Source organism: Pyxicephalus adspersus, chromosome 3 (genome assembly GCF_032062135.1).
Source record: "Pyxicephalus adspersus chromosome 3, UCB_Pads_2.0, whole genome shotgun sequence".
NCBI lineage: Eukaryota > Metazoa > Chordata > Amphibia > Anura > Pyxicephalidae > Pyxicephalus > Pyxicephalus adspersus.
In genome coordinates this window covers 49,415,164-49,431,126 of record NC_092860.1, presented here as the reverse complement: position 1 = coordinate 49,431,126, position 15,963 = coordinate 49,415,164, and the positions used below count along the sequence as shown (strand labels likewise).

Here is a 15,963-nt window from a genome sequence, read left to right as displayed (position 1 = left end):
CACATATGCAGTGCAGCTACAAATAATGTTTCAAATGTAAATGCATGGTGTTCTGTGATACACTGTGTAAATACATCTTGGGGTCTATTTATAAAGCAGTGAACCTGACATTTGCAAACATTCTCTGGTGAAAGGATCACTACCATGTAGAAGCACATGGAACTGAAACATTCACCACCTAAGTATAAGTGATGAATGTTAAATTCACTGTTTTATACCTTGTGTTTTCCTTATGTGTTTCAGACTATTACATAGCCTATTCTAAGCAAATTAACTGCCTTAAAACAAACATAACAGAAACAAATGTGTTTTACTACATGGATAGGGGTGAACAGACTCCAAGGTCCCACTTATTTCTAAGTGTTGTGGGAAAGTTCCTGCATTCCCATGCTATGGGCCCATGCAGGGATATTGCCTATATTAAGGCATCTTGTTTAATCAAATCCTGCCTAATGCAGCACAGTGGTCTAAAAACTCAATCCACACATTTTTTAAACTAACGTTTGGTACTTGTATTTCAGAATTTATAATATTACTTCACACCAATGTGTGAAATAAACCCTAAAGTAATGCACACAATAAGGTGCTTTTTATTTGCTTTATAACATTTATCAATTTTCAAATTGGTTACCTATGAAAATACAAAATATTCTTAGGCAATATTTTAAATGTTAAAAATAAGCATTTGTAAAATTGTGTTTAGTCCTGGTCATCATAAATAAAGATAATCATATGTCCTCACATACGCTTTGAAAATGAAAAATTTACCTAAGCCATTTAAAAGAACCATTGATATAATTCTGTTTTCATCTCAGGATGACAATGACATTTTACCACCAAATGCTAATTCAACTGTTCCGTGATGGACTGCAGCTAGTGGTAATGACACTGTTTAAGGCTTTTATTTCTGCAACTATTATAGATTTCAATTTGTTTATCAAAACTTGAATTTTTTTTAGTGGATTTTAGTGTCTGTTTAGTAACACTGATTTCATCTTCATTGCATGTTTTCATGGTTATTGTATGAAGGTTATGAAGGTAGTATAGTGTGGATACGTATATGTCACACTGTTTTATATCATGCATAGTAATCATATGAACAGACTCTACCAAATTGCATTTTTTGCCCCTTTTTACCTAAGATGGCAGATAATCCAGAGAAATAGAATATCCAGAAAAGGTATTCAAAAATCTAACATCTTATTTGTTTTACAAGTGTGTTGGTTCATTATATTATACAGCAAAAACTGTATGTGTTATAAGCAGCTCTTTTACATGTAAATGTTAAATAAATAAATATTCGACTTAGTGGTAATAATTCTGCATATTTAATAAAGTTAGTGTCTCTGTACTTTAAAATATCCAATAACATGTGTAGCATAATACCTGAAGCTGTAAAAGGAACAGTTATTGCCTGGTGTTTAGGACCTTCTGTAAACTCTTGGTGACTAACTGCGTCAGAGGATAAATCATGGCTTCCAATCTGTTGTGTTTGTCGGTTTTCTGCATCACTGACTTTACAGCAGAAATACATTCACACAGTTAAAAAAGTTAACAACATGAAAAGCAACATTCAGGAAAGAAAAATTAAAGATAACAATTTAAATAAAATACATATTATTAAGATTTAATTCTGCTATTTAAATCAGTAAGAGCATTATACACAATTTCCTACAGTCCATTCTATCCATCTTTGGTAACAGGTGTACCATGTTCACACAGGTACACAGGTCTTAGCTTTAGATTAATGTTCCACAGAAATCTTCTTCTGTTAACTGCATTAATGCAAAGCTTCCCGTAAATCATACCTAACGGTATGCTGTAAATTAGGTATCCTAATTGCAACATAGGATCTGTATGTAATTGATCAGGACATATTTATTTTTTCCCTTAATAAAACTTAAAACCTAAAAGTTTGTTTTGGCTATATTAGCATTTATTTTTGCTATGTTAAAAATGCAATGGCTTTTAGTACAGCAATATTTTTTAAAGAACAAAAACAGCAAAGTGTGATGGGTTATTTCTGCACTACCTATTATCATTCCTGGGTCAGAAAAATGGCACATCTCACAGATTAGATAACTATCATCATATTCAAGGATACATTATACCTATCATTATTCATTATAACAGATCATTGCAGTCTAACAACTTTAGCCTGGTATCTTGAAGTTTGTTCAGAGCAAGACTTTGTAATAGTCTTTAATGCAATGGCCTTATAACTCACATTAAGATTTCATACTGTGAACCAAAACAGCTTTTCAGCACCTTTCCCCAGCACTGCTAAGTGCTGAAAAAAACTAAATATAAATATATAAACATTATGCACATATCAGTAGGTATATTGTCAGAAACATTAGGAGGCAGGCAGTGTCAGTGCAAATAAAAACCCCAATGTCATATTCAGTTTTGTATGAGACACTGTATAATGGCTCAAAGCAAAATATGAACATGTATTTACCTTGCTCAGGATAAGTGTCTGTATGTTTCTCTTCATATTGATCTAATGATCTTTTAGTTCTAAGGATTATAAAGCTGGCAAGAGGATCAACATCATCATTTTCCAGTACACCAGGTCCTTTAATGCCAATATCTTGCCACTTATGTTCTTCTGAAAAATCTCCAAGTGACAGTGTGTGAGAAGTAGATGGTGCACTCTGCTTTACATTATGACCTTTTGGAAAAGATGGTGATTTATCCAGCTGACAATCTTCATTATAGGAAATTATAGTATTATCTGCCCCACAAGAGTCAATGGAAAGAGTAACATTGCCCTGTGTGTGTATAGGAGGGCATGGCACAATTATCTGAGGTGGAGAAGAACTATGAGCTTTAACCCGTGTGCCAGTTTTCAGAAAGTTGTCTTCCTGCTGGAAACATGTATTATTTTCTTCTAATATTCCTAAAACATGAACATTATAGAAAGTAATTCACATATGATTATCTTACTATAGGGCACTTATCAATAACAATATTATAGTAGTAACTCATGTAAATATATACAGTATAGTGGATTCAACATCAAATGGAAACTATGGGCCTGATTTATTAAAGCTCTCCAGGGCTAGAGAGGATAGACTTTCATCAGTGAACCTGGAATGGATTTCCTAAAAGTCATTTACTATTTTTTTAGCAAATGTTTTCAGTCCTAGACCATTTCTTTTGCTGGCTTGCTGAATCACCTAGGTTCACTGATGAAAGTGTATGCTCTCTAGCCTTGGAGAACTTTAATAAATCAGGCCCATTGTTCCTAATGACTCACTTACAGTAACCCAATAATAGAAATAATTACCAAAGAAATGTATTTATTTCTTTATAGCTATGGAGGTGAGCCAATTATTTTCTTTTTTTGATACAATAGTTAGGGTTTTTTTTTTTTTTTGGTGTGTGTGTATGTCAATATGTGAGAAAAGAATCTCTATATAACTTTTGTCTCTGAAATAGGTGTCCCCATTTGAAGATTTCCCCTATGCTTCTTTTTCGTTTTAATAAAAGCTGTTAAAGCACTTTGTGTCTATAGTACGTGGGAGTCAATCTCCCTAACAGGAGGCGGATAGAAAATAAAAATAAATCATGAGCTCCACTAAATGTATTCTATAATAGTTTGCTCTATTCAGCTGAAATAAGTATAGCTGAAAAGTCTGGACTGGCCAAACTGGTTAAAGGTTAATTACTAAAAAACACTACTGAATCATAGCCAGCTGATATGCTGCCAAAGTTTACATATAAATGTGTGCTTTTATGGAGCAGAAATAACTAGCTGCCCTGTGGCACTGTAATGTAAAAAATATTATTATAAAAAACACCAAGGCATTGTTTTCAGAAGAATTATGCTATGAGTATTTTCTCCACCTGCTCTCTTATAAACATTAGGCCTATGGTCAGGCAGTCTCAAACCTTTCTTCACACTACTAATTTGTGTTCAGCGGCTAGCCAGGGGATCAACAAACAGAACTTTTCTTGCATTCATAACTTGGTAAAGCTCACAGTCATATTTGCTTTTAGACCTGATGTAGAGGAGTAGTACCTCACTGTCAAGTCTACCCATGCCTAAGAACTGTGTACATCCTACAACTGCTCTAAATGTAATATTTCTGCCAGTCAGACTCCTAAACCCTATACAAACATTGGGTGTGGTGGGTAAATGTGCCTGGCAGTGAGAAAATCTATTTTCAACTTTGACCAGCTGACCAGGATCAGTAGGGGTTTGGAATAGGATGTTTGAAGTACTCTGGCTCACCTGCATAATATAGGAATGAATAGTACAAAAAATCATATATGTTGTTCATAAAAACACAATAACAAATAATTGCAAACAGCCTCATTACAAGTTAATAAAAAAAACTTGCATCTGTATTACCTTGATTCAGCCTATAGATGGTATCACTTTTACTCCAAACTACTAAAAGGCTAGAAATGTTTGCTGACAAATGTGTGCAAAAGAAGACCAGAGCTAATAATAACATCAGTAGGTATGAGTATTTGAATCAGAAATGTCTTGTTCTCATCTGCATGTTTCATCTGCAAGTGTGGTGCATGAAAAAATCATACTTGCTGCTTTAGTGCACTTTTCAGCAAAACACATTACATAGGGTTCAATACCAACACGTGGAATATGCTGAAAATGTACAATATGCATGCAATGCACCCACTAAACACATAAATGCATAGATAAAAAATGTGTGTGCCTTACACAGCACACTACATGAAGAATAAACTACAGTACCATAGATAAACAGTTCACAAACAAATCACATTCCATCAATAACTGCCTGCAAAGAAACTAAAAAAAAGAGCCCCTAGCTGTGCAAGAAAGAGTACTGCCCTCTATTGTTTAGGGTATACAGAAGTTTTGTTAATGATGTCCCTCTAAAGTTGAAATTGTGGGTTTGAGGAACATTAGGACACTTTTTGTTACTAGGTGCAGAGGTTTGTGTAGTCATTTGTCTTCAAATTTAGACAAAATGATACTTTAAAGTAAAATGAATATATGTTGGTATGAAGCCACAGACCCTTTGAACTAAAATTGATTACCAGTTTAAATATTACCTTAAGCATACAAGATGACATTTAAATATGATTGGAATAGACTTTAAATTGTTTTCAGAAACAGTCACAAGGAAAGACATGACTAAGTAAATATGACACAGTCACATGAGAACATTGAGGACAAAAGGTTCACAAAAGCATATTAAAGCATGAATCAGTTGCACGCTGTAAAACTCACCTTTGTGTTTTAAAGGTGAGATCCATCCTATGTTTGTACTTTATAACCAAAAATAATACTGTCATATGACTTTATGTCCCACTCAAGGGTTTGCATGTGTGTGTATGTGTATATATATATATATATATATATATATATATATATAAATATATACACAAACCAACTGCACAGTTTAGCATATTTTGAATATATAAAAAATGTAACCTGTCATGATGGAAAAATAGGAACTGCAATAGATGACTCCCCTTAGAAGTCATCTCTAGGCAAATTGAAACCCCTAACTATCTCTTTCAGCTTGCTCCCATGAATTAACATTTTATAAAAAGAAAAAAATCTCAACCCCCCCCCCCCCCCCCCCCTTTTAACCACTTGGGTCTGCTGTGATCCCCTGTGGCTCCTCTTAACATAACCCCTATGTTACAACTAGTAATCCACCACTGTAGTTCAGGCCTGCTGCAGCCCAGTCTTTTTGTCATTCCACATCATACCATTGGGAAATATTTAGGTTTACCAAGAAGCAATGTGGGCACCAAAGAAGTAACACATTACTCTTCAGTGCAAAAGAAAGATTTGTAATTTTTTGGCCCAAGTTCAGGAAGGAAAAAGAAGTTTTATTTATAATTATGAAGAGGGGTATATAAAGGGTATTGGGGATCCCAAGTGAAAACTCTAGCATTTCTGCCTAAAGAGTCACTAATGTAAAAAAAGCAGAGCCGTGATGGGCGAGGGGCGGGACATTTTTTTTTCTTGGGTAAGAACAATTGTTCAAACATTTGTAACAGTGAATTCTGACATGGGCTCATATCTGCTGCAAGGCTGCAAAACCTCTAAGACATTTAAACACTCTACTTATCTGATTATGTTTAATAAGGCCTAAATTGGTCAAGAGACCATGGAGTATCATATGAATGAATATGCTTTCATTTCTAATTATATATATGTCCTACTTTTTCTGCCGTTGAAATAAACATTACATAACAAGTAACTGGTAATGATTGGACTGTTTATTGTTTTAGCAGCATGAACTTACGCTCCAGCTGATCAGGGGTAATCTTTGTTACCGACATTATTTTTGAATCCAGGCTGAGAGTAGTAGAATCAGAATCCAATGTCTCTATAATGGTATCATGATTATCAGGTAGCCCAAACTTGTTCCACCAATTATCTACCAAGGTCATATCCACCAATTTTTCAGTCTCAATACATGTTTGCTCTATCAGTTGATCTATTGTATAGTGTGGCAATACAACTGGAATGTATGGATCTGTAAAAAAATTTAAAAAATACACAATATATACATTAAAACTATCTCTCTCTATTTTCAAAGCATCTGTTTTACTACAAGATGAAACACAGAATTTATATTACCCATAATGAAATACACTTGAGACATAACATTTAGTGCTGCACAATTTGTATATTGATGTAAAATAAAACTGAACTTTTGCTTGTTTTACATATAGTTTTTACAAATAGGTTTTACTATAGTTGGAGGCTCCATTGAATAGATTTTACTTTGACTTGCTGCTTGCTAAAAAAAATGGGTTTTCCCAGGAAGTGTAGGTAACGTTTACAAAAGCAACATAGACATGCACATATACCTTTTTCTTTACAATTATGAGAGATAAGATATGAGAAATAGTAAAACCTTTCACAGCTTTATATTGTCTGTTTCCCTGTTACAGATTTTTTACTCCCATATTTCCTGTATGGTAAAAAGTTGTCTGCAGAAATAGAAATAAGGGGAAATCTAAGGCAGTAAAGAGTTTCTAATCTTTCCTAATGCTATCCAAAAAAAATATAAATATATTTACAAAATATACAAAAATATATTTTTACATGGATCCAAAACCCCATGGATAGTTTGCTGTTTTTATCATTGCACATGGTGACACCCATACTTGTCTATTACGCATAATTGCTGTGCAAACAATTTGTCTTTTTAGTGACTTTAGTGCAAGAGTATCTGGCAGGGTCTGCTTGATAAAAAACAATAGACTTAATTTATTATTCAATGACCACTAGCCATAAACATTACTATATAACATGCCTAGGCTGGTAGTTGAAGGTTTTTTTTTCATTGCAAATACCTTTTTTACTTTAAATAATATTGTGGTAATGTATGTAACATGTGCAACTAAAGCATATGAAATAGTATGTTTACATTAAAGTTTAGAATCACGGATTAGGCATTTATGGTTAGGGCTCTGAATTTTGCACTGAATGATGTCCATTTTCTTTCTGCAGGACACAATTTCAGATCAAGAGTTGTTTTTCTGTGAATGCACCCCAAAAACAGATTCTCAAAAATCTCATGGACTTTCATTTACGTAGATCAGAGTTTTCTGTGTTTCTTTGGATGTAAATGTCTAAATAAGGTTGGTTTCAGCTGCAGGCAAGGCAGGCCAATGCAGCCTTTTCATGTCAAATTCTGTTTACCATTTAGTTGCGTTCATTTGGTTTTAAACATCTATTCAAACTCAAACAGATAACACACATGAACATTTATCATTGCACTGAGCATTGCTTTTCATTTTTACTAGTGCCGGATTTGGGAGGCAATTACATCTTTTTCCAGCTGGTAGTGGCTTTTGTGTGCCAAAGATAACCTAACACAGGATTATTGCAAAAGCACTGCTTCTCATAATAAAACTGTCCACCTTTACACTTATAGCCAGAAAGAAATTGTTGGATGGCTATACTGTAGAATAGCACTACTCAAGCACTAGCACCTGAACAAACCTAAATTAAAGTATATTTTATTTTCCCCTATTTTATTATGCCCAGACATCTTAGTGCAGCAATATAAAACAACTAAAAAGTACGATTTGTTGCTTGACCCTAGCTTTAGAAATAATGATCTAGACATTATAAATGTGAATTTATAAATAGAGTGGTACCTTTAAGAAGAGGAAACTGAATTGCAGCATCACTTTCTAGGTATTCTAAAATGTCCTCGGGTCTACCTGTATTGTAAAAGCTTATATAAAATAGAATTATTAGGTAAATAAAAAGAAGATATACACACTGCAAATATTTTAAAACTTTTCCTAAACATCTGCTACATTTAGGCTGCTAAAAATATAGTATTGTTGTAATACTTTGCTGGCCAATTCCCGGGTCATTTAAATCAGTTCATTATTTACAATGTTTTTTTTACAAATGTTTTCATTGCTGTGAAATAAAACATAAAACAAAGGTTTTGATATGTTAAAATCCTATACAAGGACATGACAAGCAGGGTTCTTTCGCTTCTCTTTAGAGTTAGGTAGTCCTTATTGTTGCAGAGAATGGTGCCCATGTTGTGTTGTGTTATTGCTATTTTATATAGCATTCTCTTGGATGCATAGGAAGTGGGTTAATTGACACTGGGCAGTCAAAGCAGAAAATAGATAAAGGTGAGTGTTGGAGAAGGGGGTAAAGGGCAGTACTGGAACATGAAGATGTGGAAAAAGGATAAAGGTTTTAACATGACTGTCAGGACTGAAGTACAGGGGCTGCCATTGTTACTTTTTTACAAAAGATGCAGTCCTTAAAAAGGCTTTTATTTTGACAGTCAGCAGAAGCTATCTGTGCCATCAATGATGAGCTGAGGTTATCACTGAGAGCACTGAAAACTAGATCAAGAGTTTTATTCTTTCTATTTATGTGCCTATCATGTTGTGGTTTTCCATGAGGTAACTTAAACTTGTTTATGACAGATATGAATGGAGAACTCAAGCAGCCATTGATGGTTGTCAGAGCTGAGACAACATGTGTGTAAAAGTGTCACTCAAGGGTGCATTCATTGTCAACGAAAAATTATTTGAATCTGTAACATGACTGGCCCTGTACTGTAATAGTAATGTTTTATAAGAGAACTCCAAGAAAACTTTAGTTGGTGGCTTTAAAAAAAACAAGTTTGGGTTTAGATCTAATCAGGTGGATTACTATCTAAAGCATAGATATGGCCAGGGACTTTTAAGTGCCTGACCTACCTAACAAACTAAATATTTTTTTGCATTTGTAATAAAGGAAGCTGTCATTTACATGCTTATTGACTACATTTTACAATGCAATAGGGTGCACTTCAGGATGTTTCTGAGACATTAATGGGATGTACTATATGTAAATAGTCTTTCTATTCATTGCAAAAAAATCAGGTATTAAATGTGACTAATTGTGTGTAAATTTGCCAGAAACATGCTGAATATTAGGCTGCCTTTATTTGTTTATGTGGTCAGTTATCTTCCAGGAAACAATAAATGGGAAATATCTGTCCAACATTTACAGTGCAGGTCATAGAGTGACTGTACTGAAGCAGCACACCTACCTTTCCCTTTTCCAATAAAAAGAAGAAATTATTGATCAGAATGAGTATTACTATACAAACAGGTGGATCTCCCAACTGTTTGTTCATAATATGCAAAATGTAGTATACATTGGGGGCCTGATTTACTAAAGCTCTCCATGGCTGGAGAGGATACACTTTTATCAGTGAAGCTGGGTGATCCAGCACACCTGGAATGGATCTGGTCCAGGATTCAAAACATTTGCTAGCAAATGACTTTAAAGAAATCCATTGCATGTTTGCTGGATCACTCAGCTTCACTGATGAAAGTGTATCCTCCCCAGCCTTGGAGAGCTGTAATAAATCAGGCCCATTGTCTGGATATAGGTTCACTTCAAGTAAAGCCCCTCGTAGCGGTATTCCCGAGTGTGACTCAAGGGTAGATTTTACCTGCAAATAGCGGTAATCCCGAGTCACATTCGGGGTAACTTTAACCTAAAAAAAAACACACTTACCTAACTCTGTCAACGTCCCCTGGCTTCCTGCTGGTCCCCGCAGGGCCTGGGGACACGTCCGTCTTCTTCGATCTTCAGCTGTGCTATGCAGAGACGATCTTCGGGGTTTCCGGGTGATGTTGGTGCATGCGTCGGTGCGGGCGGGCCGATCGGCGGGAAATTCAAATAATTTTGTTTTGGATGCAATACAAAAGAGCTGTATTGCGTCCAATACTAATACATTTTCATATATTATATATAATTATATTATATATATATATTATATATGCTACTGTACACTTACATTACATGTGTAACTATTTTTTTAACAGATTTCTGCTTTTTTATTTTAAGTTCAATATTAAATTTATTAAATATTGGACATATTTCGGTGAGTTATGCCTGGGAATTATAGCTCACAAAGTAAAATAAATTTCCATGCAAAAAATGTAACCTTTTTTGCATGGAAATTTGGATGGAATTCGAACACTAGGGAGGTTAATAATATATTTAGAAGATTTTTTAGGTCACCCTCCTTGTGAATTTTGTTGATCAAAGCAAAACCAAAATAGTGGTAATGATAACTGGAGAACTGACACAAAATTTTATGCTACATACGTAGAACAAATAGGTGACAGGACTTCTTCATCGAGGTTAATGGATTGTTCTTTTTCTGTTTCTTTAAAGGCCTGATGTGGTGGAGAGAAAGTGACCTCCAATTCAGCCACATGGTATAAGCTAAAACAGACTTCATAAAGGAAGCAGGAATTAATAAAGGATATAAAGTTAATTATTTTTGTTGTAATGGTCAGACAGACTAAAAATGAATGCATTGCATAAATCAGTACTTAGATTTAACTCAAATAAACAAATGATGTAAAAATTGCCTTTTTGTCCCATTAGACCTAACATACATATGATATTGTTTTGGGGCATAGTACAACTTTCAGAATAATACTTTCTCTTTTGTCAGAGTCAGTTAAATATGAGATGTAGAATAAGCAATGCTGAGCCCCTTGTTTCATCATAGCACACAATCCTCACAACAAATATTTCATATTTTATATTACATTGGTTGGATAAAATAATATTAAAATATGGTTAAAATACTCCAGTCATAGATTTTAATTTTTTGTTGTTTATGGAAAAATCTATGCACATCTTAAGACACACACCCCTAGTAAAGAGCAATTTTGGTAAGAATCCTTGCCCTTTGATGGTGAAACAATGGGTTTAATTTATTGAGATTAAGAGAACATGGACCAGATTGATAAAAGGTTTAAGTATGCTCAAGTTAAAAGAATGTAAAATAAGGCATTATTATTGAACACTGGAAAAAAACAGGCTTACTTTACACTTTATTAAATTATTTGTCTGTATTATACTCTTAAAAATATCTTTAAATAATTTGTTAGAAACATTAAAAAGTGATGACAAAAAAAGACCAATAGATCTATCTGTTTTGGTACCAAATATCTTCTTCCTTTTTCCATCGTAGGTGTTCCACTTTTTGGTGTACCTAATAGGTGTCTTTGAAAATTATACTACTAACCTACTATATGTTATACTGTACTAAAACTTTGATTCATCTTCTAAATCATCTCATTTCCTAAATTTAATAGAAGTAGTGGTGAAAATGATATATTGTTTCCTCTTGGTTCCTGTAACTGGGGTGTGACATTCTTTGTGTTCACTTTTTCTTACTTTGACGGCATATTAAGTATGGATTATCCACAAATAATTGTCAATACCGTACTTTACCTTTCTCCACAATGTCCTTATATTTTGGTATATCAATGTTTCTGTCTGTTGTGTTTTGCTCAATTAATTCCTGTTTGGATGAAATTTGTGAGAGCAAACCTGTTAAAAATAGAAAAAAAATTCCAGTGAATAAATGTAAGACATTAAAAAAAGGCAGAATCAGGTAACAAAGAGAACACATTATAATGGATTAGCTATTGTTCTTCAAGGTAAATGAACCCATAAAACCCATTTTGTTATTCGCCTTTCAAATTCACATTGGTTTGAAAGGACATTTTGGGATGGACATCTTTCTCAATCAAAATCAAGCTTCACAGACATCCTGGATGGTAACAAATTCCTTCTGTACAAGTGAGATAACAGATCTGAAGGTCTCACTTAAGCAGATGCATTGTAATGCACATTGACAAATGCATATGGACACTATTTGGACAAGAAATTTATGAGACATGATAAACAATGACAGTGAAGACAATGACATAGCCTGAAAGCTCACTGTCTAGCATACCAGTTTTGATGTAAATGCAGTTCTGTGTAAGAATGACAAGCATGAAATGCTGTATGCAATAAATAAATGCCCTGGGTATTTAGTGTCATAATAAAGATGCACTAGCCTTATACTTTATAACGTGTAAAATTTAGTAACTAGCAGTGCTTTTAGAAAATAAACCAGAAACACAGTACCAGAAAACATTTTAAAATAATTTGCAGACAATGAAATTGTAATAAATATTTATGTAAGCAACAGAACAAAAAGAAACAAAACTGAAAATGAGAATTAGTGTGTACTCAAACCAGTTGTATTTGGATTTGTAGTCATCATTATAGGGGTATGCACTTTAAACATGCATTATATTGAAATAAAGCAGTCCCATCTGAAATGGGAGTACATAAATACAGATCAACCAAAATTTTATTACTGCGTGCCTAATATTGTGTCAGTCCCCCTTGAGCCAGAACAGCTCTCACCCATCGAAACATGAATTCCACAATTCCACAAGACCTCTAAAGGTGTCTTGTGCTTTTGGCACTAAGTTAGCAAAAGTCACATTGACTCCGCAGTCTTACTTTTTTCCCCTCATACTGCATCCTGCTGCCATCTCTTTCCCTAGCAAATGACTCACACTTACCAAGTTCCCAATAAAATATAAAAGACTCTGCTCTGAAATAGTTGTCTAGTAATCAAAATTGTCCATTTTTAAACTTGCTCATATCCTAACACTTTCCTGGTTTTCCTGCTTGCAACACATTGAAGTGACTGTTCACTTGCTACCAAATACATCCAACCGCTTGACAAGTGTAAGGAGATGTTATCTACTTAACCTGTCTGTGGTTTTAATGTTTTAGCTGATCAATTATAAATAAATGTCTAAATATGTAAATGTGAAGTAGATGTTAAACAGTTAATGCAGAGTACATGAAAATTACACAGTAAAGGATTGAGTTGCATGGCATTGTAGTTGCACAGTAAAAGGAAACACGTCATACACAGTAAATGTACAGTAATTAGGTGTATAGTAAAGGTTTATGTGTTGGGCACAAACATTATAAAGTACACCTATCGGATTTTTGCAATGCCTCACCCACTATATTTTGGTAAGGAAACCGTTAACCACTCTGCTAATGGGTATTGCAAGAAGTTTAGGATGTGAGGAAAATGGGACTGGGTCTTTTTTTTTCTTTTAGGATTTGTTAACCATGCAGACTTAGTACTTACTAGTTACTTCTTCTGCCTCTTTTATGTTTTGTTCATTAAGCTTTTATAATAAACAGTCTATATATAGCCTTTATAAGGCAAGTTAAGTTGGTTCATTAAAGTCTTTTTTTTGGTTTCAATTTTCTTTAGACCCCAATAAATATCAACAGCTAAATCATTGCCACATATTTGTTCATTCTTTTTATCTAAATACGTAGAAATGTTTGTCAAGTAGGTGTAGTGGGGCCTACAATCCCATCCCAATTCCATGTACAATAAATAGATGAAGTAAAGAATTAATATACAAATGGTTGGAAAGGGGTGAGAAAATTGGTTACTGTGTAGTAAAATAGACTGTAACAGGTTGATGTTGGTGACAGTGGTGGTTGATGGAAAGGGTAAACAGATAGTGATGGTGCTCAGGGCATGGTATGGTCTGCTAAATAGTGTGCACTGCCTCATCCCACACCATGTACTGTGTGTGCACATTTCCATAGATAATAAATTGACATCAGGAATTGGAATTGGCATCAGTTGCTTTTTTAAAACAATAGAGATGAGTTATATATACAGATATCACCTTCTGAAACTGTCTCTAGCATATCTTCAGGGGCAAGCTGCAGAACTGTAATAAGATCTGAAATAGAGAATCTCCGTGCTGTAGCATCTTCGTCCATTTCCACAATATAAGGCAGACTTAAATGCTGCAGACAATAACACAGTTGTTATTAAATAAGGCAAACAGCAATATGTGAAATAATTTATAGAAAGCAATCTGGGGTGGGTAGCTTTATGGGTTGCAACAATGATCATCAATTCTGTTGGAACTGTTTAAAGAACTCCTGGGGACCTATATTCATATAGCAGCAGTGTTTTGGCAGCAAATCTTGAATTGATGCATCAGAAATCAAGTCCAATAGCTGGATGAATTTTACTGATCATATTTATAGTATACATATATAAAGTATAGATGGCACACACACATTCAAGGATTTATTACAAACATCAACAGGACAGCTATGTTTGTGATCAGAATCAATAGGCATGGTGGGAATTAAGCCATATTAATGTTACAAAAAAAAAATAAGCCACTTCAAATCAGTAACAGCTGTCAACAAATAGGACATTATGGTTTTAACCATCTAAGGTTTTATTTAAATTTAGAAGGGTTAATTTTCTAAATTTTTACTTAGCTTAGTGAATAGGGTTAAACTGTGCTGACTTCAATGATCCAATCTTATAGAAACAATAAACCAGCTTTTTATTCTTCTCTGTGATTGGGTATTCTTTACATCTGGATTTTCACTAATCTTTATCTAATATACCAGGCTAATGATATTTATTTTTGAAGAGTAACCATAATTTACTCATTTAACCATGTGTACACATCCGCCACATGTGTTTAATAGGAAACAACTTCTGCTGTGCTGTCACTTTAAAACAACTTATAAAGCTAAATCCTATGTGTAAGGGGTATAAAAAGATTAGAAAGAATTATTTTGTAGTAAAGTTTCCTTTTTTAAAAGGCATGAAAACCTATAACTTTGATGATGTCATGTATGGAAGGTCTAGGGAGAGGGAGGTGTGGTTAGCAGAGGAGAAGGAAACGTTAGAGAAAATGAGTTATATATCAGAAAGGCTGTTACACCATCCCCATAAAGAGAATAATTATAACATTAATTTTTCTCTGTTCATTAGGGAATGTGAATTGTTGGAGGTAACCCCTTAGGTGATGCTGCCTGGTAAAGTTTTGCTCCAAAATCTGTCCAGATATTTAAAGAATACAGTTTGATGCAACTTTACTCTGTGTGAGGATTCTCATTATTTGGTATTGGGTCAAGGAGAGTTAAATCCTGTGATGCTGCTCAATTAAAGAAAAAGGAAAATCAATTGTATTGCCTTTTCAGTTGGGCTTTAAGTTGGATGGCCAAAAGCAGGGTGTTTTTTTTTTTTATATTGAACCCACCGGAACGGAGTTCCGGCACCTTTTCTTCGAAGAATTTTCAAAGTCCATAAAAGTCCGTGAAGGGGTACAGCTGTCAGTGAAAATGACAGCTCAGCCTGTGAATACCGGCTGTGCATGCATGCTTCAATACTGGACAGTGGCTGAGCAGCCTATGTATTTGGGAAGTGTCATCATGTGCAGCTTGAGCTGCGTGACCTCTGACAACATTTGAGGAGGGCTGGTTTTTTAAATGTGCCTGACAATTTTCCCCTGACACAGTGATTCAGAGCATTCTGCTCATGGTGCAGTGATACATGCCAGCTGGGCTGCGGAAAAGGTAAAGGAGAATTACAACTCTAAGGCTCTCATGAAGGCTTTCCTTACTCTCTTTTCCTCACATACCTCTGTATGGAGTGCTCTCTGGGGGAAAGGTCTGGCACAGTATCTGGAGGAGGGGGAGACGGACAGTGTCTGGACTCTGAAAGATTAACAAGATGTGAGTTCTGGCACCTTTTTTCTTACAAAAAAAGCACTGGTCGTAGGGGTTGGACTTGTGGTGGTGGTCTAGGT

The 15,963-nt window shown here is 34.6% G+C and overlaps 1 protein-coding gene across 1 annotated transcript in view; it reads right to left on the bottom strand.

Moving 5' to 3' along the window:
* Positions 1-15,963, bottom strand: part of SHOC1 (shortage in chiasmata 1) — a 74,103-nt gene that overhangs the window by 45,348 nt on the left and 12,792 nt on the right. Inside the window, exons 8-14 of the mRNA XM_072406784.1 lie at positions 14,029-14,152; positions 11,753-11,851; positions 10,606-10,739; positions 8,128-8,257; positions 6,258-6,491; positions 2,462-2,902; positions 1,387-1,515 (exon numbers count right to left, since the gene is read on the bottom strand). Of these exons, the coding sequence (XP_072262885.1) occupies positions 1,387-1,515; positions 2,462-2,902; positions 6,258-6,491; positions 8,128-8,257; positions 10,606-10,739; positions 11,753-11,851; positions 14,029-14,152 (1,291 nt within the window). The remainder of the gene's footprint in view (positions 1-1,386; positions 1,516-2,461; positions 2,903-6,257; positions 6,492-8,127; positions 8,258-10,605; positions 10,740-11,752; positions 11,852-14,028; positions 14,153-15,963) is intronic.